This window comes from Coloeus monedula, assembly GCF_965178545.1.
Source record: "Coloeus monedula genome assembly, chromosome: 18".
NCBI classification, from domain to species: Eukaryota; Metazoa; Chordata; class Aves; order Passeriformes; family Corvidae; genus Coloeus; species Coloeus monedula.
In genome coordinates this window covers 10,013,029-10,038,225 of record NC_138798.1, presented here as the reverse complement: position 1 = coordinate 10,038,225, position 25,197 = coordinate 10,013,029, and the positions used below count along the sequence as shown (strand labels likewise).

The 25,197-nt window shown below is 43.2% G+C and overlaps 1 protein-coding gene across 3 annotated transcripts in view; it reads left to right on the top strand.

The window, feature by feature from the left end:
- Positions 1–25,197, top strand: part of BCR (BCR activator of RhoGEF and GTPase) — a 99,103-nt gene that overhangs the window by 27,692 nt on the left and 46,214 nt on the right. For all 3 annotated transcript variants that reach the window (XM_082293243.1, XM_082293242.1, XM_082293244.1), the window contains one exon: positions 19,416–19,600. In XM_082293243.1, the coding sequence (XP_082149369.1) occupies positions 19,416–19,600 (185 nt within the window). The remainder of the gene's footprint in view (positions 1–19,415; positions 19,601–25,197) is intronic.

The window sequence follows — 25,197 nt, the reverse complement described above, 5'->3', positions numbered from 1 at the left end:
CTTTATCTATAAAGATGGGCAGGGTGACAGGGGTATTAAAAGTGCATCTGTTCCATTTTAGCTTGAGGTGGTAAGAAGTCCAGGCTTTACAGTGCCACCATGTTTGGAGTACATTTTCTTTGCCTGTGGGCAGCAGCATGCACAGTTAAGGTGCACCAAGTAAGTTTTCACACACCCTTCTTAAATCATACCCTTGTATTTTGGGACAAAATAAAAGGCAGGACTTGGGAATTTCCTGGCATTTGTTGCAGTACTAGAACTACAGTGTATTTTAAATGCCCCCCCACCTCTTCTTTTTGCTCAGTCATCTCTTTGATACTCTTTAAGTGATGCTACCTGTGCCTCCCCGCAAAGCGTCCTCGTCTGTTAGACTGTGGTCTTCAAATTCCTTTGTGTTAAAGGGAGTTAATGTGGCTAAAGGCTGATTTGAAAAGCTTTGCCAGTATGTGTTGCTCTCCAAAGAATGGTTATGCACATCAGCTATTCACCCTCATTTTTTCTAGGGAGGAGAACTAATTTTCTTTCCTGTGGAATCACACGATTTGGTTACTTCCTGAGCCTAAAATAATGCGCCCTGTTGCTTAAACCTTGTTAGCAAGCTTAGGCTTGCTGAAGAAGCATTTGCTTCTTCTACTCCTCAACCTGTCAGGTTTTCAGATTATCCTTGCTTGTGTTCTGCTGGTAGAGCCAGGTGGAAAATAATAAAGCCCCTCAGCTTATCTGTGGTCAGCACTGACTGAAAGGGAGAGCTTATCTCTCCTCCCCATGTGTCCTAGAGGAAGCCAGGCTGAAGCAATGAATCCCTGTTCCTAACAACAGGAAAACCCAGAATCTGACTTAAAGGGGATGATTGATTGGAGAAAACAAACAAACAAAAAAGACACCAAGTATTTGGAATTGGTATCAAGTGGCTGAAGCTGTATTTGTGGTCTGCTGAGGGGTGCCAAAGCCCAGCTGCCTTCCCACTGCAGATACAGAGCTCCCAGAGCAGTGCTGCTTGGGCTGCACCAGAAGTCTGGTTATGTGTGCTGGAGGTCAGAGCAGCATCCCACAGATTTATTTTTATTTGTTTTCTGAAGTTTCATTCTGGAGAAGCATGTGTAACAGGTTTCATCTCAAGGAAGAGCAGAGACTCCAGGTGTGAGCAGAGGGATGGTGCAGGATATGTACAGGAGCTTGCTCAATCTTTGTTAAGCTTTCTCACATGTCGATACTGTGACAGCAGATGTGATGTTGTATTGCAGGGCATGATTTCAGGAGAACTGCAGGTTGTGTGGGAGGCATGCCCTTATACAATGACCTTCCTGCCTGTAAGGTCTCAGAATAATAATACATAAGTATTCAAGAACATGTCAAGTCAATTACTCTGTAAGCTTGTCTGAAGACCAGCTGCTGGGACTGGCATCCGTCAAGTCACAGCTCAAGAGGGTGTGGAGGGGTAAAAACTGTAAACATAGTGAATTTGAGACTGACGCAGATTTTTCTCCATGCCCTTGCAGAAGCTTTGACTAAAGGATTGGTAGTAGAAAAGGTAAAAGAGGAGTAAAGTACCACATCCAGAAGAGCTTGATTGCAAAATAGTGCCTTGTGGCTTGGTAATGAGAGGGTTATATGCAAAATTTTGGGGGTCTTTGATTTATGTAATTCTGAAATTCTTCTGTTATGTATGGCAGTGTGTGTTGCTTGTTTCTATAGTAACTTAAAGCTGTCTAGTTTTTCTTGTCTCAGAAGGCTGTTCCTGAGTGATGCTTTGGAATTTTCTCTTCTTTGCTGAATTGAATAATTTGGCCTTTAACTGTATAGGTTATCCTAATTCGCTTACCAAACCCTCCCTGCTATGAAAAGTGCAAGTGAATAGCCTAAGAAGAGTTCGTTACCTGTAGTAAGTGACTTTTTCCCAAAAAAGTGCAAATATGGGGTTTTTTCTAGCTTTTACTTTACAATTCTGAGTATAGGTAGATATTATCTCTGTTTAAAAATGGAGAACATCAAGACATTGCTGGATGCTAATCTGGCTCTTCCTAGAGTCGAACTGTTCACCTGCAGAGCAAAAGACCCTGATCTTAGCTGTTGTCTTTCTGTAATATATCCTGATAATAATGAATAAAATAATAAATTTAGCACATCTATGCATTTTAGAAAGTTAAAAAACAATGGAAAAACTTGGGGTGTTGTTTGAAAAGCCACATTTCTAAAATGCCATGGCTTTTCCCTATTACATGAAAGGAATTGCTGTCCCAGATGGTTAGACACAAAGGGATTTGGTATACAGAAGGCTTTTGTGTCATCTATTATCTTAGTAACCATGGTGCCATGCTGTCAAACCTTGCAGAAGTTTCCTAGACACTTCTCCAGTGATTGCTGTGAATCACTGACTCTTTTTTTTTTTTTTTTTTTTAGTTAGGCTTTGTACATCTACAAGATCCAGAGAAGTACAAGTTCATGGTGCCAGTCTCATGAACTGCGCGGGTGATACTGGAATTAGGGATTTTTTTTTCCAGTTTCCAGAGCAGTCTGCACTCAGAGAGCTGTGATGTTATAAGCAATTGAATTTAAGTTACTGGAATACTTCTAATTTCCAGCAGTCCTGGAGGCGTGGAAAGTGCTTTCTGCCTTGGATTTCCTGCATGCCAGGACTTCTTTTCTCCAGCTGTCATTCTCAGAGAATCCACCTTCTCTTTGCCATCCGGTCTTTTTGGATTGAATTCTCTGTTTGTCACCAGCTCTTCTAGCCTTCTATGCCTCCTCAGCTGAAATTTTTGTTCCTAGCCTTGCAGACAGAAGTGTACCTAAATTGGGCTTTAGTCCTCCTGATTTGCAGCTCTAGCTCAGCACAAAACTGTTTCCCTGTAAATTAGTTTTATCCTCTGTGGTGGAATTTTGATACAATTCTGATGTTACCAGGATCATTTATTAACCACTGCCAGGAGAGGCATTAACTTACATGCATTTATAATCTGTTACACAGCTGACATTAACTGTGTTCCCCAGGTAAGGGAGAAAAAGGTTTCAATTCCTTTAACAGGGTAAAAATCTGTGTAGCTAGGAATTCCTGACCCTTTGATTGAAATACTGAGGAAACATTTAGAAATTACTAGGATTTGTTTGCTTGTGCAGAAGAAAGTTGTTTGCTGTGCTTCTGTTTGAAGCAACTGTTTTTGAACTTCTATTTCAAGCTTTTTCTTCAGTCTTTTCTTCCATTTCTTCTGGACAGTACTGCAGGATGTCTGCTCCATTTCTTGCAAGGAATGGCATCCCCAGAAATGCCACTTCTTTTTCCACGTGTAAGCTCTTTTCATCACTGATTGAGAGTCTTGCTCTGTAGGACCACACTCATGGGCTCTGCTGTTTAAAGAATGGAAGAGGTTTTGGCATTGGTTGCCATTGGGTATAGTACTCCTTGTATCTGGCATGAGAACAGAGGGAAAGACTAGCACTGGGAATAGGAAAATAGGTTTGACTAGACCTGTTGTTACTATTTAAAAAAACTAAGCAGAAGGGGCTTGTCCAAGGTGGTTTCCTCCTTCCCTTTTATCAAACTCAATAACCATGGACAGTGGAGAGGGAGATTTAAATTACCCAACAAATAGATAGGGAGTAACTCCTGACATGAAAGCTTCTATTCATGTCTTCTCCTCCTCCTTGCTTCCCTTAAATAATATGTATTTTTTACACAGCTTTTGGGCCTATTAACTGAGCTGGTTTTGGTAGGTTAAAAATGGGAATGCGGTGTTTAGAGGCTGGGCACTAAACCAGAGAGCTGAGCTCATTGAGTGGTGCCTGATGCTTTGTGGCCTTGGCCTTCCTTTGCTTAGATGCCTCCAGTTGTGGAGGGCTGTGTGCATGACCCACACTGGCATTCTTAGGATTTCTGTAATTTATGGACAGCATTCAGTAGGAAAAGCAGATTATTAACAGAATTTGAAGGAAGTGGGATCATCAGTGAAAGTGTCCTCTTCCAAGTTTCTTACCAAGCTGCGTAGGGCAACCTGCTGTGCTGCAAGCCAGGTTTCCTGGCCTCTGTGCAGCAGTAGGGTGTAGCATTCTTCCCAGCACTTTCACAAAACAAGGATAGAGAAACAGGAATATTCACATCCAAAAACTTTTCCAGCCTTGATTTTTTTGGCAGACCTTGTAGGCTAAGCAAGAGGAGTCTCAGCTTTTTGGAAGGCAAGAAAAAGCTTTACATTCTGTTCAGAGAGAGGCAATGAGGAGAGGCAAACTTGTCCTCTCTAGAGGGCAGATTAGAGAGAAAATACTGTTACTGGGAGAGAGGGATATTTTAATTCTGGACTGTTCATATGCCTGAAAGGTGAGTTTGGGTTTGAATAAGAAGTTGTACGTCCAGAAGGAAACTCATTTTGCAATATGGTCATTCCAAGTTTTAGCTGAGGAGTGGATTTTAAACCCTGTCTTTTGAAGGCACAAGTCTCCTTAATGCCAGCTGGTGTCCATCTTGTCACATTCCCAGTTATAGGATGGAATTGCCTGTGCTTCCATGTGACAGTGGTATCTGCTGCTCGTTTACCATACCTGGTGAAGAATAGCATTGATCTCTCATGTCCTTGTGAGACTGGGCTTGGGATGCCAAGACCTGCTGGTCTCTGGTAAGCATGGGTTTCACCTGTGCCATTTGCCTGCCCTGGAGTGTGGGAGTGGGGCCTAAGCTCCCAATGTTTAAGGGCTGCTCTGAGGTTAAGCCCCATTAGGTGCACTGTTGATAGCTATAGAGTTAATGCTGTCATTTGGCAAGGCCCCCTGCTGCAGTAACTGCATTGCCCTGATTCTCCAAGGGGGTTCATCCCTAGTGAGCTGGATTGTTGTGGCTGTGTTCCCTCGTGTCTGTGCCATCCCTCGTGCTAGGACAAGGGCCAGCCTCATGTAAAGAGCCCCCTCTGAGAGTGGCTGATAGCCAGTAATCCCTTTAGAAAAGTCTGTGTGCTGTGAGACTGTTGTGATGCAGATCCCACTGTTACTAAATTTTACGTTTCACCCTTGGCTTTTTGACAGGTCCCATGGGGACCTTGGTTTCCAAGAAGATGTTACAGAAAAGGAATAGTGGCTGCTGGACCTGCAGTGCTTATCCTTCTCTGGGAGAGGGAGGCAGCTGTGAAAGGAGGGATCACATGTTAGGCTCTAACAGCAGCAGGGATACTTTGTGGTACTAAATTAAAATAGTCCCTTGTGTGAGCACTTCAGGTCCTGAGACTCTCACTGCCTTTGCTCCCATGACCCTTTGTACCTCTTTGAGGCAGAGCATGACTTCAAGGTAACTTCAGGTTTAGTCCAAGACTAAATCTCCAGGCTTGGGAAGAGGGACCTGGCAGTTGAAGGTCCTGCATTGACTTGTAGAGAACAGGGATAGTGAGTAAGGAGCCAAGTCCTTTGGTTAACATCCAGCTTATGTGATGTCCTGGCCATTGCAGTGCTGCCCTTTGATAAGCTTCAGCTGTGGTTTTTGGTTTTCCTCTTGTTCCCTTCGCATTTGTCAACAGCAGGTGCTGATCGTAGGTGCTGGAGGACTGTCTTGTAGCAGAGTTAGAGTGTGGGTCCTTGTGCCCCTGCTGAAGGGGGACATAGTAACCAAAGGCAAGAGACTCCGTCTGCTTGACATACAACTGAGGATTGAGTACTTTACCCTTTGAGATGTAGCGGGTGGGCACAAGGATATGCTGGCTTTACCTGGGAAGTCCTCACCTTGCTTGCTGAGTTCAGCCTTCAGCTTCATGAAAACTTTGTGTTTAGATTAATTAGTGCACATGGATCAGCAGTGCAGGTGATTATGAAACTTTACATTTTTTTTCTGAGCTGTTACATTCAGGAGTAATATGCAAATTAAGTGAGTTATGCTTGTTTTGTTTCTCTTCTCATTCCCATCTGTTAAAAACAAACCCTTAAACAAACATGAGGCTATTCCATCATCTTTCATCTCTACCAGGCTGCTGTTAGAAAACAGCTTTCCCTTTAAAGTGCTGAGGTCCAGCCCATTTTTATTTTAGGATAGAAGAGACATAGAGACTTGTTTCACTTCCTGCAGCTCCTGCTGTGTGTAGCCACTCGTGGTCCCCAAGCCCTTGGGTTGCTGATGTGAAACTAACAACTTAAACGGTTGTGATTATTAACAGGAAGAAAGTGCCTGAGGATATTTGTCATCTCTTTTGCGTGAACTGTGTTTCTTCCATTACAACTTGATGTCATTCTCTATGGCATCTTTAACACCTGCTGTTTTTATAGTCTACACTTATTTGATTGAAAGCTTCTTGGCCAAGGATCTAGGCTAAAATTTGCTCAAATAGCTTGAGTCTAAGTCTTACTTTTATGACTTACTTGGGCTTTTGAGGTACCAATGCGGTCCCAGAAATTCCCTATTTTAACTTACCTTCCCAAGATCCTTCTTTTTTATTTTTAGTGGTTTTGGTTTTAGAAAGAGTAGTTAATATTTGAGACAGAAAAGGAGCCTCTTGAAGGTGGTGATTGTTGTTTTATGGTAGTGATGTCCTGAACAGGGTTTCCATTGCTGCATACAGCTTTTGTAATAAAATATGTGCTTGCTGTGCTGGGTGGGTGCATTTTATGAGCTGTATAAAATCTGGACTGGGGCATGCCCCACTCTGAGGAAGTAAAACAAATCCCAGGCTAAGGTTTATTTTTTGGAGGACTGTCTGTCAAACCCTGTTCTTGGGGCAGGATCAGACTTTCCTCTTTATGTGAGTGGATGCCGTACTTGAAATAATTGGCTGGCTAGTCCCATATAGCAACTTAGAAGTAGTGTTTGTCTTTCTGCTGTAGTAATATTGACAGGAATCTTGTCTTATCCTATTACTTCTTCAGTATTTCAAACCTATCAAAGTGTGTGAGTCTGCCAGTGTAGTTGTTTAAAATTGCTGCTGAAAATTAAAGGAAGCGTTAATGCAGGAAATGTAGCAGTGTGCAGAGGTTTTGTAGAAAACAGTTACTGTGCTGTTGAACAGTATCTGCTCTGTGCAGCTTGCAGTCTGAAACGTCAGAACTTCTATTTCAGGGCTATGGCAAATTGCTTGAAGCTTTTTAGGGCTGGACCAAGCATCAACACAACACGTCTTCCAAGTTTCTGTAAATGTCCCAGTAAAGCAGTATCTAAATATAGTGCTGATGTACAAGTGTTCCTTTATTTTCCCCCTGTTGTGTTTTACTTGCTTCTGGTTGTACGTGTATTCCATTTAAAGATGGTTAGGTTTTTCTCTGAAGTTTTCACTCAAAATATTTGGCTGTCTGCAAACACGATATAAAAGGCAGGAGATGAAAATAAAAAAATACATTTCCTGTAAAAGGAATGAAGATTTGAGGCAGCTGTGCTGCTTGGAGGAGTGCAGCCATCCTTCTGGGTGTGTGCTCCCTTACTGGCACAAAGATCAGCTGTACATACAATTTACTCAGTTCAGAGCAAGTATCTGCGCCTGGCTAATCTTTTTCCCTTTCTAAATGGTCCAGTCAAGTCAGAAACCATGGTCTGGATCCTCTCTTTCTGACAGGGGGAGCATAACTGTGAGGATTTCTTGTGTTGACAAGTGATTGATCCCCTTCCAGTAAGCAGTTTATCCCATCTAAGATTTTTGTTTGCTTCCGGACATGCTTGTGGACTATATAAGGAGTTTAGGTTGACATGATTTCTAAATCAGTTCCTTGGGGGTAGGTGGGGTTAAAGTACCTTCCACTGCAATACAAATTGCTGTGAGTTTCTATACCCCCACCACTGTTTACTTGAATTGAATGAGGCCAAAGAATCATTTAGGTCTATATTCTTTCTAAGGTGTCTGGTTAAGGTGCTAAGACCATATGTGTACTTGTAATGCATTTTGGCACAAAGTTCTGTTATCTCTTGCCTGACATAAAGGGCTTGCGATCTTGAAGATTTGGGATTTTGTCTCAAATATTTGAATTTTTTCTCTTCATGGTTATAGCTTGCCCTCCATAGAGCTTCTCTTTGCGTTTCTGGGTTTGTAGAACTGTTCTCCTCTCAAAATACTGATTTCAGTGTCAGTTCGTGCAGAACATGTCATAGCCAGGGTTTCCACAGCCACTGGTGTGGTGCCAGTGACAGGCAGTCAGGCCAGCTTACTGCTCACTGCAGCACTCAGCCAAATCAAAAGGCTCAGGGGTCCCTGGCACAAGGGGAGCTGGTTCTTGTCACCAGCTGCCCACTGGGAGCTGCCCAGAGCAGTGATGTGGGTGCATTGGGGCTTGAGAGCTCTTGAAAACGGCCCCTGTTCCTGCTACTCCCACATACTTTCCTTTTTAGTGCTTTGTTCTCTAGAAAAATGTTGCTTGTAAAGGGGGGGAGGGAGGAGATCCCAGGCTATTATCTGCTAAGTAGGTCATAATTCTGGTAAATAATTGGGGTTTTTTTCAGGCTTGAAACCAGAAGCAGGCCTTAAGTGCCAGTGTCAGACCACTGTGATTATCACTCCTTCTGGAATTTCAGTGCTTCAGCTTGAAGGATAGTTGTCTGGCTCTTTTGGGAGGGGTGTGCCACTGGAAATAAAAGGAGAAAGTAATTCCAAAACCATATGGAGAAAGCATTTCTTTTGCTGCTGTATTGGTTTTAAAGTTTTCTTTCTGTAAACTAGCTCCTATGAGAAATCTTAGCTTCTGGCTTCTTTTATGCTCTGGAATAGCTGCTCAGACTCTTCACCTGTTTTTATTAAGCAGTGGAATTTGGAAATGAAAGTGTTAACAGCAGTAAGCATCATCATTGGCTGTGTCTGCTCTGTATGTGACTGTCCATGCTGTACTGCTTAATCTTTTAAAATCTTATCCTGCTGTGCAGACTGCTCAGTAGGAATCTGCTGTGGATTGCTTGGGTTCAGCCTGTATTTTGGCAGACCAAATCCTGCTCCTAGATAGCTGGGACAACTGATCCGTCTTGTTCTGTGGGGTGTACATGTATATGTATGTGTGTGTGTGTGTTTATGTACAGATACTTGGTGTATATATTTTGTGGTTTTTAACTCTGTGTCCAGAGTGTTTCCGTAACAAGCTTTTTCACCTCAAGGGAAAGAGGTCTTGTGCAGGGATGTGGGGTGTGGAGACACACTCCCCTGAAAATCTGTTGTTTATTTTCTGACTTGCCTGGGGATGAGTCCTCACTGTGGGCAATTCTTAGTTCCATCATCTGCAGTACAGCAATAGTGCAGAGGCTGCTCTGGGGCCTGCAGCAGACAGAGCTGTTCTCACAGGTAAGTCCTTCTGCTTTGCCCTCTCCTGCACCAGCTGAGCTGAATTGCAGCTTCTGGGTGCCCCTGAAGAATGTGTGTGTGTCTGTGTGTGTGTGGCAGTCACAGCTGTCTGTGCAGGCAGCCAGGTTCTGATCCTGCCTGCCTCTGTGTGTCCCTGCATGTCCACAGCTCCCCTCAAAATTCTGGGGAACTGCAAGAGCTCATTTCTTGGCCTTGATGCAGAGTTACTGAGTGAAACTGCTTTGTGACTTGCTGGGCATGAGAACAATCAGTCTGCTTTGGGAGCTGCTGTCTGAGCAGGAGCTCTGCTTTGTGTGTACAAGTCTGGGTACAGAACAAAGCTCTTGGGGGACACCATCATCTACACAGGTTGTTTTGTCTTAGTTAGGACTGCTGTGGTCCTGTTTTCCTTTGGCTGAAATTTGTTGGCATTTTAGTGCTTCCCCTTGGCACGGCTTCAAAATCACTTGTTGGCTCATTCCTGCTGTGGGATGGCAGGGCTTAATGAAGTGGTGGTGTAACACATCTGTGTTACCAAAATAAGCTCCCTCTTATCCCATGTTTTAATAAAATCTGAGCAGCAGTGAATCAGTCAATAATGCTGAAGTGTAAACCGGCATTGTTGGTGTCTGATGAAGTACACCACGAGCTCAGACTGAGCGGTCTTTCCTCTCATCTGCTTTTTAGCTTCTCGGAGAACTCTGGCACCACTCTGTTGCTTGTTCTTGAATCATGTTTTTCTAAATTTATTCTTAATATTTAGAGGAGGACTTCCACTTCTAAAAGCAGGTTCTGCACAGAAGCACACAGTTTGTGAAAAAGGTCTGTCAGCTGAGAACTTACTAACCCAGAACAGACCTTGATGTGTGACACCTTCATCTTAATAGTAGTTTCAAGGGGAAAGAGATAGGGAGTAGATGATGTTTATTAATGCTGGTAGGAAGCTGTGTTCTACTTTCAGCATGTTTAAGTAAAAGGAGTTCCTATAACTATCTTGCCGTGATTATGAATGACACAAAAGTGTTTTTTCTTCTTCAGCCAGATGACAGGAAGACACTTGGGCAGCAGCTGTGTTCAGAAAGGGTTGTCAGTGGTGTAGGCAGAACCATCTGCCTAGCAAGGCATTTAGTTTGGATTGCTTTTTGTAGGCCAAGATAGTAAATCAATAGCTTATTTTTCACAGTGTTACCAGTAAGATGTCAGTGGGTAGATTTACAGTGTAAACAGGAAGAGGGCAGCTACCTTTATTGGCTTCTTAGTGTCCCAGCTGCACTAGTGAGAACATAAAACAATATTGCAAAAAAATAAAGCCAAAGCAACTCATCTTGAAAGAGGTTGAAGATCTAGAAGCAGAACAGCATTCTTACCAGACATTTTACTGGTTTTTAAAATAGACTTTAATACCCCACACTGCCTAGGGCTGGCCCTCCCCTTCTCACAGAATTGTCAGTTCGGTTAAACTCTTGTTTGAACAGGCCCTTTCCTCTCCACATGCCAGGACTGTTGGTCTGCTCTAGTTAAATACAGGAAAAGGTATATATAAATGGGGAGGGGGTTTAAGAGATCACAGGGTGACAATTGCTCCATTTTGTTTCAATTAATTTTATAATCTACTTCTCTGGAGATTTCCTGCTGCCAAATGTTGTTTGAAGTGACTGCAAAACTCTGAGACAACTGTGAAGAGCAAAATAGTAAATAGTATGCTGATCACGGTTGGAATTTTCTTCCATTCACCTGGCAGATGACAGAGCAACACTGGGTATGAGAGAAGCAGCCCTCCCAATGCAGTCAGTACATGCAGTTTCCACTTGGGCTTTGTTGCTGGGTTGTTTTTTTTAGAACTGAAATGAAGGCTGTAGTTTGAGCGCAGCAGTACTGCTGACCTGACCAGTTACATTTGCTGCATCCCACCTCCGTGCTGTTATGCTGCTGCATTGTGTGGAGAGGATCAGTGAAATGGAATAGGAACTGCTCTGGGTTATAAAATAACACTCTTTCCAGTTATTTTTAGCTTAGCCAGCTCCTACTGTGGTTTGTCATGGTCCCTGCAAACGTGATTTAGGGGACAGTGGAGGGGACATGGACAGGAACATACACAAGGAAAACTGCTTGAATTGTAAAACTTCAGCCCTCATAATGCAGGCCCTGACTTTTTTGGGAGATAGTTTGACTTCCAGGTTCTTCTCCTTACAGCTGTACATGGTTCTTGTTGTTTACTTGCTTGATTTTGCTCTTGGTGTTTTTTACCTTATTTTTCATGGAAACTTTTTCTCTGTTTCAGTCAGTTTGCACCTCTGATCTAGTCAATGCTAAAGCTCCTGGTGCCTTTGGCACAAAGCCACATGTACTTCTGAATATGCCTACCTGTACATGTATCTTTGTGCTGAAAAGTCTCTATGTGTGAACAACTAGGCCTAAAATTTGCTTTCTGCCTGTTAGACTTGCAGTAAATGAGGACAGCTTAACTTGGTGCACAGTCCTGAGTGAGGAATGAAAAAGAAAACTGCAAAGGTGTTCCAGTTTGCTTTGGAGTTTTCTTTGCCATGGACATCTAGTGTCATCATGTTGCTGACTGCCAGTATGAACTGAACATGGAAACCTTTCCAACTTGCCTGAGAAAACATAGAACAGGAGAGGAATCTAAAGACATAGATGCTGTAAGGAAAGAGATTCAGCTTCTGCTCTCTCTAAGGCAGGAATCTGAGGTATTCATCCATGTTATGGAGTGTAATGGTGTGCCATTATCACTCAGTGGTAAACAGTTAGGAGGAACAGTGAAAAAAGGTAACAGGAGTTTCACTGCTTTGGGCCTTGGCCTGCCTGTGAATATTCTCACTTTCTTCCTTGAATGGGTAGTACCTGTGTAATTCAGGCTTGACCAAATTTCTCTGTCTTTGCCTGTTGGCAAGATATTTGCAGCCAGTCATGCTGGGAGCACACCTCGTTCATGTATGTGTGTGTTTGCTGTTTAGGCCTCTAAGTGGGGGTGATTAAACCTTGTCAGTGCCTGGGAGGACGTGCAGCAACCAGTAGGACATAGGCACTGTGAGCTATCAGAGACATGCTCAAGTCGTGCCTTCTGCAGTGACAATGGGTGTAACTTTGTCTCCTAATGTTAGTCACACCCTACTGCTTGTAGTATATCCTAAAATTTACAAATAGCTGTGGAGACACCCTGTATTTGAAAGGCCACATCTTCTCAATGTGTAACCTGTTGTCCTCCTAATCACAACTGTTGTTATCGGTTGGACTCCCCTGTCTGGTTTGTGGTTGTGCTTCCCTCCCAGTATTTCAGTTGGATTGAAACTGCTCAAAGTGTCCGATGCCTTGGAGAGATGGGAATTCACACCTCTGCTGCTCTTGCCTTGCTGACTGCTGTGCTGTGCACTTCGTGCAGGCCTGGCTGGGTGTGAGGTGTGTGTGATTCCTCAGCGTGCAGCACTCCGGGGCTGCTGACTGGAGTTGTTGGGAGTAAAGATGAGCAGCAGGGAAGTTGTGCTGGCAGAAGGGACATCGTTGGAATTTGCATGCCACAGGGCAGTCTTGTCTGGAGTCTGCTGGATAATCAGGTTAGCTTCCTGAATTTTTCTAATGACTCTCAGTAGCTGTAGTGAGCAGCTCTTTCTGTCCTGTGGGAGGATGCCTTAGGTTTCCCTGAGGTGGAGAATGGCCTCAGTAGTCCCAGCTTTCGCATTATGGCTGGATCATGGAACCTCTTCTGTATGGGCATTAGATCTGTGTGGATGTTTAATCTGTCCCCACAAATACACCAGTGAGAGCAAATGCAGCATGTCTCAGTAACAGACTGCTACAAATAGATCAGACCTGTCCTCTAGTCTCTGCATGAACTCTTCATGGAATATATGGGCAGATTAAAGAACTCTGATCTTCTTTTTTAGATGTTTAATGATCTGGGTTTGACACACCTAAAAGATTAAAAGTGGACTGCGGTTAATTCATCTCCTAAAGGCTTAAGGGCGCTGTCTGCCATGGGGATAAAGCTCATCTGTGGTAGAGACAGAAGTTTCTTGGAGGCTGGTTAACATCCTTGGCCTGGGATCCCCCAGGGGAGGGAGGGTGGAGAGAACCACCAGCTGTCTTGCTGCTTCCATATGCAAGGTACATTGCTTTCTCCTCCTTCCATCTCAAAAATAAGATGCAGTTCTCTATCTGTACATGCACATGCACACTTGACTCCCATCTGAGGGCTTACCCTTCCTTAGCAGACATTGAAGCATTGTGTAAAATTTATATGTGACAGGTCTTGTTTCTGCAGCCACTCCACATGATTGAGAAATTACTTACAGGAATGGGAGAGCAGAAGATGCAAACTTGAAATGGATATTGGTGATTGTTGGAAAATCTGCTGAAATTTTGGATTCACAAACTCCTTTTTTGCATGCTGCAGTTGTCATTCTAGTGTTCAGCAATGTATTTAGAAACCTCCCTTCCTGGGTGCTGTTTACCTTTTGTTCTGTTCCCTGGAGGGGGTTTCATGTCTCCTGCAGAAGGGACAGTGCAGCCTGTGTGAAATGGCTTGTTTAACTCTGGGTTTGAGCTGATGGGTGTTTCCTGGGGGCGAGCTGTGTTATGTGTTTCACTGCAATTCTGCTTCTGCAGCCCATGCTCCCAGTCAGCTTGCTCAGCAGTGTGCGGGATCATCCTCTGGACATTTTCTATCGCCAGTGATGGGGTGCCTGGTAGGAGTCTGTCAGCACTTGCAGTTGGCTTTAGTTCATGTGTCTAAAGGAGAAATATGGTCTGAGGCCATAGGCAGGCTTGGAGCTAACTTGTGATGCTTTTTGTCTTTGTTTTCATCTCATACTAAAGAATGGGTTTATAAATTAATGGGACTTTTTGTTGCTAAATGAACTGGTTTTGTACTTGAGTGGGGACCTCAGGGTTCACTAAACATCCTTACGTGTACATGTACTGTCTTCACATAGAGAAGAGATAGAAAGGATGAAGAAAACTGTATTGAATCTGTTTAGCATCCTAGCCTAGCCTTTTCTTCATACATCTGAGAAAAATAAAATTGTAGGGATTTGACATGCCAAATATATCTGTTCTTTTTCTCTTGATATATGATCTTTATGGCCTGGGAGACAGGCTCCTGGTGTAGGTAAACACCATAATTATCATTTGTGGATCTCAGTTTGGTGTGAAAGGGTACATATTAAGTGTACTATTTCCTGGGTTTGGAGATAATAATTCAGGATATGTCAAGGAAATAAGCAAGATGTTTAGCTTTTCACAGCTTAGTTATTGTATCATTTAGAGAATGGTGTTGCATTCCCCAGGCAACTGCATTCACAGCCCATCCACACTGATGCACTTCCACATGTACTCAGCACTGGGCCTGAATCCCTGATCCTTCTCCAAGTAGCCTGGCCAGCACTAAGAAATAAAATTACATGCTTCTGAATTGTTTATCACCAAGTAAACAGTGATATGTAAAAGCTGGAGCTAAGGTTGGAAGGCACATTAGTAACTTAAAGGTTACAAAGGAAAAATAAGAATAGAAGCGGTGTTGCATTCCGGTAATTTATCCCTAAAGCAGCCATGTGTAAATCGCAAGAATCGACTAAGCTTCAGCCTAAAGGAAATGAAGCAGTGTTTTCCTAGTATATTCTTTAGTTGCAGTAGAAGCTTTTAAGTGTACCCACCCCTGATCTACCGTGCGTGTATCCTTCCAGTTTGGATTTCTGAGCCATGAACTAGATCAGAGAGCTGATCCAGCTTAGAAGGGAAGTGTCAAAGATATTTTTCTTTGAGCTGGCTGAGTTCTTTATCTGGACCACAGGCATCTGTGGGGTTGCAGAACTAAGGGGATAAGAGGGGAAAGGGCCATGAAGTGGTTTATGGCTTGGTGGGGGAAACCTAAAACCCTATTGCTGCCAAGACAGTGCATTGTCAAACTATGGCCTCACACATTCCCTGGCACAGAAACACAAGGGTGCAAACTGCCTCAGCTCTGTTCTGCTTTGCAGCTGTGGGGATGTTTTTGGAGTGAGTGTAGACATTACAAACTTGTGCTCGCCTGGGTACCATTCACAAAGAAGCCACAGTGATGTGGGGCTTTGGCAGGACATACAGCTCCCTTCCCCCTCCAGGATTCTAGGTATTTACTTAGGCAGGCAGGTCTGAGCTGCTGTGGCTTCACTGCTCTTTTAGCGGGATTAGCTGGAGCACAGCTCTCCTGGAATCTTCTCTGCATGCTGCTGTTAAGCCTCTCAAGCAGCTCTGGATGTTGTGCTGCTGTGAAAGTATGACACGTGCATTTGAACCATTGTGTGGCCGTGGATTAGATGCAGATAATCTTTCTTTTTACTTAGAAGTTAATTTCTTTTACCCTTCCTGCTTTCACATTAGGTCTATGATTTCATATTTCCAAAGAATGAATGCAGCACCCAGCAGGAAGGGTGTAGGCAACAGGACAAGGGAGCACTGTTGCTCTGCTCTGAATGCCTGTGAATTTGTAACTGTAAATTTGTTAGATTCTTCCTTACCCCCCAGCCAGGTGAAATTTGAAGCAGTGAAGGAGGGAAGCAGTTTAGAAGAGGGGAAGCACAAGATTGTAGAGAAAAGGAATATTACATTTGAGAAAAACAAAAGAAAATGAAAATGGTATAGAGATGAGAAAGATGATGAGAGGATGGAAGCAGTAACTGAGGAAGGAAAAATGCTAGAACAGACTCATATAAGCTGAAGCAAAGCAAGGCCAGGCTGTTTCTGTCAGAACCAAAGGTAGAGGTAAATGCTTGAGAGGTTTTTTTGCAGAATGTGTGAATTAATGATGAGCCTTTGTAACCCCAGGTGGTTCACCCGCCCGTTGTGCTGGTGCAGGAGAGTGGTACTGTAAGAGAAAGGCCAGGGTAGAAATAGTTCCTCTTGTGTCCTGAGAGGGCTCATTTCTCTAAGTCACAGCTGCTGCTTTTCTCTATGGGATGAGATCTTTTTCAGGTTACCCAGAGAGGAGGAGAAAGGGATGTGCCTGGTGGTGAGATGAGAAGCAGAACCCTCATTTCGCTGTGTCCTTGGTGTCTCTCTCTGGTGCTAGCACACCAGAGAGAGCCCATTGGAGCCCATCGTCCTTGTTTGCCTGCCCTTTTTCTTGTCAGCAGTTGTCTGTTGTTGCTGTGGTTCATCTTCCTCTGGCCTCGATGGCTCAGTTATTGATAGTAAGTCTGAGACTGGCTGGCCCTAACATGAGAATAAGAACCCTCTTAATGCTCTCCTTAACAGAGGCACTGGCTAAGAAACCAAGTGCTCTTGCTTGAGCCCATCTGCTGTCTCCACTTGCCATCAAGCATGGCAGCACCTAGAGAAGCTGGAAGTGTCAGAGCAGGTGAGCTCCTGGCTCTGCTCTCTTTGCTGTGGTCTATTTGCTCCCAGGTGGAGGCTGAACAGCCTGTGAGCATTGTGCTGGGCTGAGGAGATCTGAATAACCCAGTTTCCGTGGCAACAGTGGGCTCTTTAATCACCGAGATACAAGGCTACCTCTGTTCCTGGTGTTCAGGCTCGTGCAGTGTATCTGGCTATGGCAGTACTTCGCTTCTCTTGGAAAAAAAGGCAGAATAAATGCAAGAAGGTCTTTCTGCCTTTGTGATAATTAAGATCTCCATAGGTGGATTTCAGTGCTGTATGCAGCAATAATAGAAAGAGGGATTACAACTACTTCTAAGCTTTTTAATGTGTGAAGAATCCCTGGAGGATACAGAAATAAAGTTTCAAATCCCGTGTGGAGCTCTATGAACAGATCTCATAGCAGTCTGCGACACTGATAGATTCATTCCTTGTTGAGATGTCTTGTTTACTTTTTTTATGGCTAGGGAGACAAAATGATTCAAAAGTAGACTGAATCTTGTTGCAAAGCTGATCCTCCACCTGTTGTTTCCTCCAGTTTCAGGTAAAGGTTTTCCTGTGCAGTAGGAGACAGAACACATTATGGGAGGTAGAAGTGCAAAGCTGGTTTTTAGCTGGAGAAAGTGAGGAAAGTGGAAATACTGTTATTTGCTGCAAGCCTTTCTACTAATGTATTTTAGTCTGCATTTACTCCCCCACTACAAAAAGTGGAGCAAACTATTCATTCTGAGAGTGAGCACTGGGAGTGAAAAAAATATTCCTGCCTTAATTTCCACACAGCGACTTGGTCTTGTTACTGCATGAGTGTGGAGAAATTGGTTTGCATAAGATTAGTTTGAAGAAACTTCTGCAGGAAAAGGAACTCTTCCTTGAGTAGGCTTGAGGCCAGCATAAGTGCCCAGTACTGATGTTCCTCCTTGGATAATGCCAGTGTTCAGTTGGCAGTAATATATCACAGGTTTCTTGGGTTAGAAGGTCCTTTTTTTCAGTAGCTCCCATTCAAGCCGCTGTTTAGCAAATCAACTTCTATGGTGTTTTCTAAATGGTTGTGGACCCTGGAAACCTCTAACATCTAGACCAAAGCTCCTTCCAGAGAGCAGATACTGCCTTCCCTTTGCCCTTTGTTCCTTGGATTGCACACAATCTAACACATCTTTTGAGGAACTCTGAGAGCTTGAGCACAAGGTAGTAACTCAAGCAGGTGGGTGACATAAAACTCACTGAGTTTGTTAAAATAATATTGCCACAGTCTCTCCGCAGCCTAAAGTTTTTGTGTCAGGCTGTTACTTAGCTGGGTGGCATTTGGTCCAAGCTGAGACAGAGGCTCACATCTACAGTGAGTTTATTGTTGGGTTTTCAGTATATTGTTTGTGTAAATTCCCCAGACCAGCTCTCCCTCCCGAAAAAGCCACATAGATCAAGTTTTATTCTGTTCCACATAAAGTTCACATCTTTTACTGAAATGAGTCATACTTTAACTGAGTTTACTGTGAGGGAGGAAAGTGGGCTTTAAAACGTTACTCCTCCACCCTGCCTAAGTGATGTATAACCAGATTATTAGTATGCTTGGCAGCAACTGCTTATTATTTTCATATTATTAAATATGAAAATAATATATAAAATAATCTTTTCACGATACTATTTTTTGTGAAAAAAAGTAAGAAATTGGTTCTACATCTGTTCAAGTATAACTGTTTTTTCTCTTTTGATGGCTTTGTCTTCCATTAGGCTCATTGGCTACTGTAAAGGCAGATCTAGCTTATCTTCTTGGGGTTATTCTTCAGTTTGGGGAGAAGAATGGCATTCTGTGACTTGTAGCTGAAAGAGAAGAACAACTCTACCATTTTGTGGGCAGTGGTCTGTGCATCGCTGTTACTATCACACACAGGACACTTCTGGGCATTGGCAGGTGAAAGTGCTTCACAGGCCCGTGGAAATTGTGGTGCGGTGTCACTGTAGAGACACCAAATTTGGGTCCTCTGTGTATATTTCTTTGTGCAGAGAGGTGAAAAGCCTGTTAGCTTATGGCAGAAGGAGCCATGTGTTCTTGTTAGAGACTTTTGCAGGAGCAGTCTCTGTACGCAGCAACTAAAGATGCCATAACCAGTTTTGCTACTCATTTTTCCTGCAGAAGTTCATTGTCTCATGCAGTAATGGTTAACTTGACCCTTCATACCACCATCCTTTTCTGCTTGTGTTTTGGATGTGTCGTTTTAGGGTTTTTTGGGGGAGGGGAGACGGGATGTATAGAAGGGAACAGTGTGGTGGTTTGTTTATTTGTTTAAGGGGTTAAGCTCAAAATAGGAGGTGGGGCAGCCAACAGAAAAGGACCTTTTAGGATTTTATTTTTGGCAGTAGGTTGGTTCACTTGACATGTAGGACCTTTCTTTCCTAGTCCTCTTGTTGCTGAGAGGTGTGGAGAGAGTTACAGTTCTCCCCTGAGCTATGTATTACCTATCTTTCCTAAACTGGCAGGGGCATCATCTGCTCTTGATCGACAGAAAACCCAGGGTCTGTTACCCAGTATGTTCCTAAACCCAGACTGGTATTTTGATGCTCATGCTTTTGAAGGAAAATGTGAGGGAAAGCGCTGTAATTAAATGACCACTAATGCTAGAAAGGACTTTGCCTTTTAGGACTTAGAATAAGTGAAATGAACTTTTGGTGACAACGTGAATTTAATTATATTTACTCCTCTACTTGATCTGTATTTAACCATTGCTGACTCTGGGTTTACTGATAACTAACCACAGCAGCTGGGAGGCTGCACCTGTTGCCCAGCCTGTGCCCTGCCCAGCTGCAGGGTGAGCAGACCCTTGTGTGTGTGTTTTGCAGATGCCCCGTTCGGGGGAACCCCGCCTGGCTACGCGTACGATGCTGACCGCGCCGAGGAGCAGAGGCGGCACCATGACATGATGCCCTACATCGACGACTCGCCATCCTCCTCGCCCCACCTCAGCTCCAAGAGCCGCGGCAGCCGGGACACGCTGTCCTCGGGCTCTCTGGAATCCACAAAATCAGTGAGTCCTGTCCTGCCTCTGTGGAGTCAGCAAAGCCTTGTAGGTTTGCAGGGGGGTGGACAGCTTGAGCAGGGGACAGACAGGGACTGCCAGCACTGTGGGACACATTACCTGACATAATGCAGCACTGCCTATTGATGGTGTACATTTAAAGCTAAACTGAGGCTTCTAGCTGATGCTAGGCCTAAACTTCAGGGGTCAGTGTTGTATATATGATTTTTTGAGCCCTTTGTGCATTTTAGGGGAGAGAATTGGTGACTAATTGCAGTTGAGAGGGTCTCTAAACAGCAGATATTTTGGAAAGGAGACCATGGAACGAAATACATTCATACCTCTCTGCATGTGAGTTGTCATTGCCTTTCACTAGGAAAATAAAAGTTCTTTTCAGGTAGGTTAAGGATTTTGATCAAGCATCTGGAAGACCTATTTCCTTCAGCCTGTGAAAATGGAGCAAAAAGAATTAAAACTGCCAGCTCTGAAGTGGTGACTTTAGGTGGGAGATGGCCACTGCTTGTGATGGATTTGACTATTCACTAAATAGCTGTCTGTATAATCAGTTATCATAGATAAAAAGTACAGAAGGGGCTGCCTTGCCTAACCTTTGGCTTAACATGGCCCTTCAGTCTGCCTTGCTTTGGTTTTGCTTCAGGTTGAATAGCATGGCTATAGCTTGGAACTTCAGGAAAATTTCTTTTTTTGTTTTTACAATAGTCTTGGTAGTGAGTCATCTGTATGACTTGGTAAAGAACTATTGGCTCTGCTGTCTTCACAGTCCAAAATGTCTTAGTTTCAGCTTGGATTAATCTCTTTGACTTTCAACCTTTCGCTTCTTTTTATCCTTTTGCAATAGATTGCAGAGCACTTGAGTCCCAAGTTGCTGTTTCCCTAAATATCTTTGTCATTTTCAAAGTTCTGGGTTCCCCAAATCATTCATAAAAATGTTTAATAGCGCAAAGCCAACTGTCACTTCCTTCCTACAGTATTTCTATGAAAGTGTGCCAAACAACCTTGAATTCCCACATTGTAAATGACACTTTGAAATCTCTCATCCAAGTGTTTTAACTTGTGTTGCCTTTATGTTGTTCTTCCCTCTTAGTTAAGAGGTCATGGAAGATAATTATGGATATTTTAGAGATATCAGTGTACGTGTAAATCAACACCATCACCATTATCAGGCAGTTTTATTTATCTTGCACCAAAAGGCAAGTCTGAGAAGTTCCCCAAACCACCAGTGCTCAGAGTTCATTATACACATCTTTCTACTCTCTACTGGTTACTGTCATATATCTATGCTTACTTCTTCCAGGATGAATTCTAGGTTAAGAATCCTTCCTGATACAGTGTCCTCTTTCTTTCTCATTTATAAAATTCATTGTCAAGATTTCTTGAAGCATTATCAAATACATATATTGTTAGTGTTTGCTTAATTTTATTTGACTGTAAAGTGTGGAACCTAGTTAGCTGCTTATGCTTTAGTCTATTAATTATGAGATGCTTTCTTATCTCTCAAGATGAGAATTCTTGTGATATGTAAGAGGCTTTTGGATGAAGAAATTATCATTAGTAAATTTAAAAAGCTCCAAAACCATTTTAATATTGGCTTGAGATTTCCAGGTTATGTTTCTCAGGATGAAGGAAAAACACCGTGTGACTACACATGGCTGAGAGTTATCTTCAAAGAACCAGTTATGATAGTGCTTGTGACTGGAGGCCTGGAAGAGACACTCCCTAATAGTTAATGTTGTGCTTTATTTATTTAAATATTGCCTCATAAGCATTTAACAGTAGTTAATTTAAAAGTTACTTTAATAATGCTTGAAAGCTGCTTATTCAAAAATAGTTTTTAACATAAGTTGCTGCTTTCTTTTCTCTGACTATAAAAAGATGTTTCATGGCTTCCAAAAGAAAGGGGTGTCCTGATACAGAGTAGGCTTTTAATCGTGAACCTTAGTTGATTCAATTGATCCTGTCTGTAATCAGTCCACAGATGACAGTCCCTGGACAGTCCATGACAAAGATAAAGAGACTAATTTATGTCCAGGTATATCCCAAGCAAGTTAAAGTTTCAGTCATCATGAGCTGTTCGATGGCTTTTGCTGAGTTATGTTTTCAGCTCTAGTGGAAAACACATCAGTAACAAAATTAGGTGTTAAACACATTGCTGAGCCAAATGCAAACATGTGTTGGACCAGAAATATCAGGACGTATGTCTCTGCTATTTTATTTTGCACTAAATTTGATTAGCAGAAAACATGTTTTGTTTAGATGCGTTTGCTTTTAACGTTGTCTTCTTGTCCTTTTACTTTTTCATTAGGTGCCTGCAGTTACTTCTGAAAATTTCAGGGTTTTTTTATGACCAGTCTGGGAGTGAACTGTATGTAACACAATGCATGCACTACGTACACCATAGCAAAACATTAGGGTTGTAAAGTAATTCAGAAGTTAAGAAGTCTTGAATCTTTGTGATAACTTTGAATTACTCAATTGTCCCATTTTTCCTGTGGGCTCCTGCCCTGTGCAGTGGGTATAGTGAACAATACTCACTGGAGTCAATATTTTATCTCTAGAGCTGCGTGTGCACCTTATTTACAGGACACTGCAGACTCTGGTCTGGGTACAAAAGTATTCATTTCCATTAACTTCAGATACAGCTGGAATGTCACACAGATCTTAATTATCCTAGCAGTGTTTCTGTGAGGTAAGAGGATGGTATGTTCACTTAGCACAGGTAATGAAGGCAGGCAGGTTATGGGAGAAGCATTTGCTAGTTTTGGGGGCTTAATGTGAGATGTGTAATATTCTGCAAAACCAGGTTCTGACTTTTAACACAGCTTTCTTCACATTAAAGTAAAATTCCCTTTATTTCACTTGGAAACCAAGAGTTAACAGCAATCCAGTCAGGCACCCAGAAAACGGAAAATGTTGCAAACAATGATATTTTAAATTTATTTTTTATAAATATAAATCTAAGTAATTCACTTGTCACACAGACTTTGCAGCATTTTGCTGTGGTGGTCATCTGCCTTATCCATGAGACCTGCCTCCCTCTTGGGGACTGCATTGTTGCTATCTGAATATTAAGGGCGTTTTGCTTTGATTTCTTTTATGGGCTTGCTCTGGGCTTTGTATTTTTCTGCCAGGTGTTTGACTGAGTTCTTCCATCTCCCTAAAGCAGCTAAAGCCTTTGGTTGGGTAGCACATCAGGGTTCCCCTGCTCTGTCCAGCCACCATAGAGAAAGTGCAGAGTGCCAAAAGCATTGTCTCTTGCTAGAAGAGACTCAAGGGAAACCTCCTGGACTATTTGTGAAGGGGCTTCCTGTTGTTCCCTCAGTGGGTAGGGTGACCAACTCCCAGCACATTCTGTTCCAAGAATTGAGGGTTGCAGTTGACTTCCAGAGGTTTGCGGGGTTTACACTTTGTCATCTGGGCAGGGTTTTCTAATCCCTCCTGCCACCTGTATCTCGTAAGTAGATGAGGAGATGCTGCCTGCTTGGCCTCCAAACAGTGCCACTTCAGCCACAGCTGGTGTATTCCCATTCCACCTGTTCCCTGCCCACTGCACAAACTGTTGCTGTCTAAGGAGGAGGACAAGGCTGCACTAGCATTAGTTTTGTCTGTGACCCAGACAGGGACAAGCAACACAGGCATTTGTAGTGTGGATCTCAACAGCCCTTGACTTGTCATTTTTGTGGTAAGGAGGCCTTAACAAATGTTCGTATGGAGCAGGTTGGGTCAGACCCTTTCTTCTGGCTCTTCTAGAATCTCAGGCTGGGCTGCTGATGCATGTCCTGCCATAAAACCAGTGCTTTTGCCAAACTTTGCTCTTAAGCAAGCCTACAGGGAGAGAGGAAGAAGGAGAAATAGGTTCCACTAATGCCTAAGTTGTTTGTTTATTTAACTTGAGAAGTGATTGAATTTTCCCAAACCTTCCTTTCTGTAACAGCTGAACTGTTATGATTGAACACTACAGAAATTCTGGAAACCTCTCTTGGAAAATGTCAGCCCAAATGTTTGCCAAATAATGTTTGCTGACCTCTGAAGCTACAGTGCTGGTAGCTTCAGAAGGTGTCTGAAGACTGTTGGTAAAAAGTAGTGATAATTCACTCCCAGAATGAGAGAGAATGTGTCTGTCTTTCCCATACAGTGAGTGTGAAGAGCAGAGAAAATACCTGGATAAGGTTAGAGGAGGACAAAGGGAGAGCTTGCTACAGTATTTTTAGGCCACAGGAAGGTGTTGGCACAGCTGGAATGTCAGTGACTGACACCCTTCAGTAGAGAAGAGTTACTGCCAGGAGTTTTGGAGTGGGTAGTTTGCAGCCTGGAGGCAAAAGAAGGCTAGGAGAAGGGGGAAGCTTCACCTACTGTCATCCTGTTGCTGCTCCTCATATGAGGAGAGATTGCAGCCCTGGGAGGTGCAGAAATAAGAAAGGCCTTTCAGGATGCTCACCAGCAGAGCCAGGCTCAGAGACGTGCGTGGCGCTCTGTGGAGGTGGGTGCAGGGCAGGCAGTGGAAGGGCAAAGCTCATTCCACTGCCTTAGGAAATGAAGGGAGTCCCTTCTCAGGAATTTAGAAGGTGAGTTTTTGACAAAATAGATCTCTCCAATTCTTGCATATATCAGAGCAAGTGAGGCAGGAGTGCTAAAGCTGAGTGACCGCCTCCTACTGTCTGTTCTGTTTGGAGAAGAAATTGGCTGGTACTTACAGACTTTCAGGTAGAATTTCTCTTTCCTTTTCTGCTGTGCATTCATGGTTGGTGCAGCATTGGCAGCCATTGCCTTTCCTCAGATCAGATCTTTTTGTTCCTGCTGTCTGCCAGCTCAGCAAGAGCAGGGCTGTGGCAGAGCAGGTTGTGGATTTTGCTCCTAGCTTGGTCCCAAGGGGATGCAGAGAAGCTGACCTCTGAAGCTACAGTAGTAACTGGGATTACTGCTCTTCTTGGTACTACTCTTGCTAGCTTGTCCTTCCCCCTCCAGCATTTCTAAATCATTCTCCTTTCTTCCTCTCAGTATCTGAATTGATTTGTTTGTTTTTTTACTGTCACTTTCCCCTCACCACCCCCAACAGATGCAGGTTTTCCTTTTTATTCTCCCATTCTTTGCTCCTTATGCCTGGATGTACAGCCGTTCCTGAAGAGAGCTGGCACACCAGTACTGATGTTATAAATAATGTTGGCTTCTCTCCCTGCTCCTTCCCCTCCCCACATGGAGCTTGATTTTCTTGATTACAGAATTTGCCCTGTTTAATATCACCAAGACAATGAGACACCTCCAGCAGAAGCTTGTAAATATATTTACGCTTCAAAAATGGAACTGAATGTTTTTTCTCCTTTGTAGGCTGTCAGCTTCTGTATGGGATTGCAAACTGTCCTTATGGGAAACCTTGCCTTTGAACGCATTCATTGCATGGCGTATGAACACCCTGTACCAAAGGAAGAGTTAAAGTGCCTTTTATACACCCACTTTGAATCACTGATTCTCTTTACGGAGCTGTGCCAGCAGCAGCCTCTTTGCAAAATTTTATGTGTTGTGGTTTCTAGATTCTTAATCTGTGCTCTCCTAGCATTTGCAGGAAAACAATTATTGCCGTTAATTTAAAC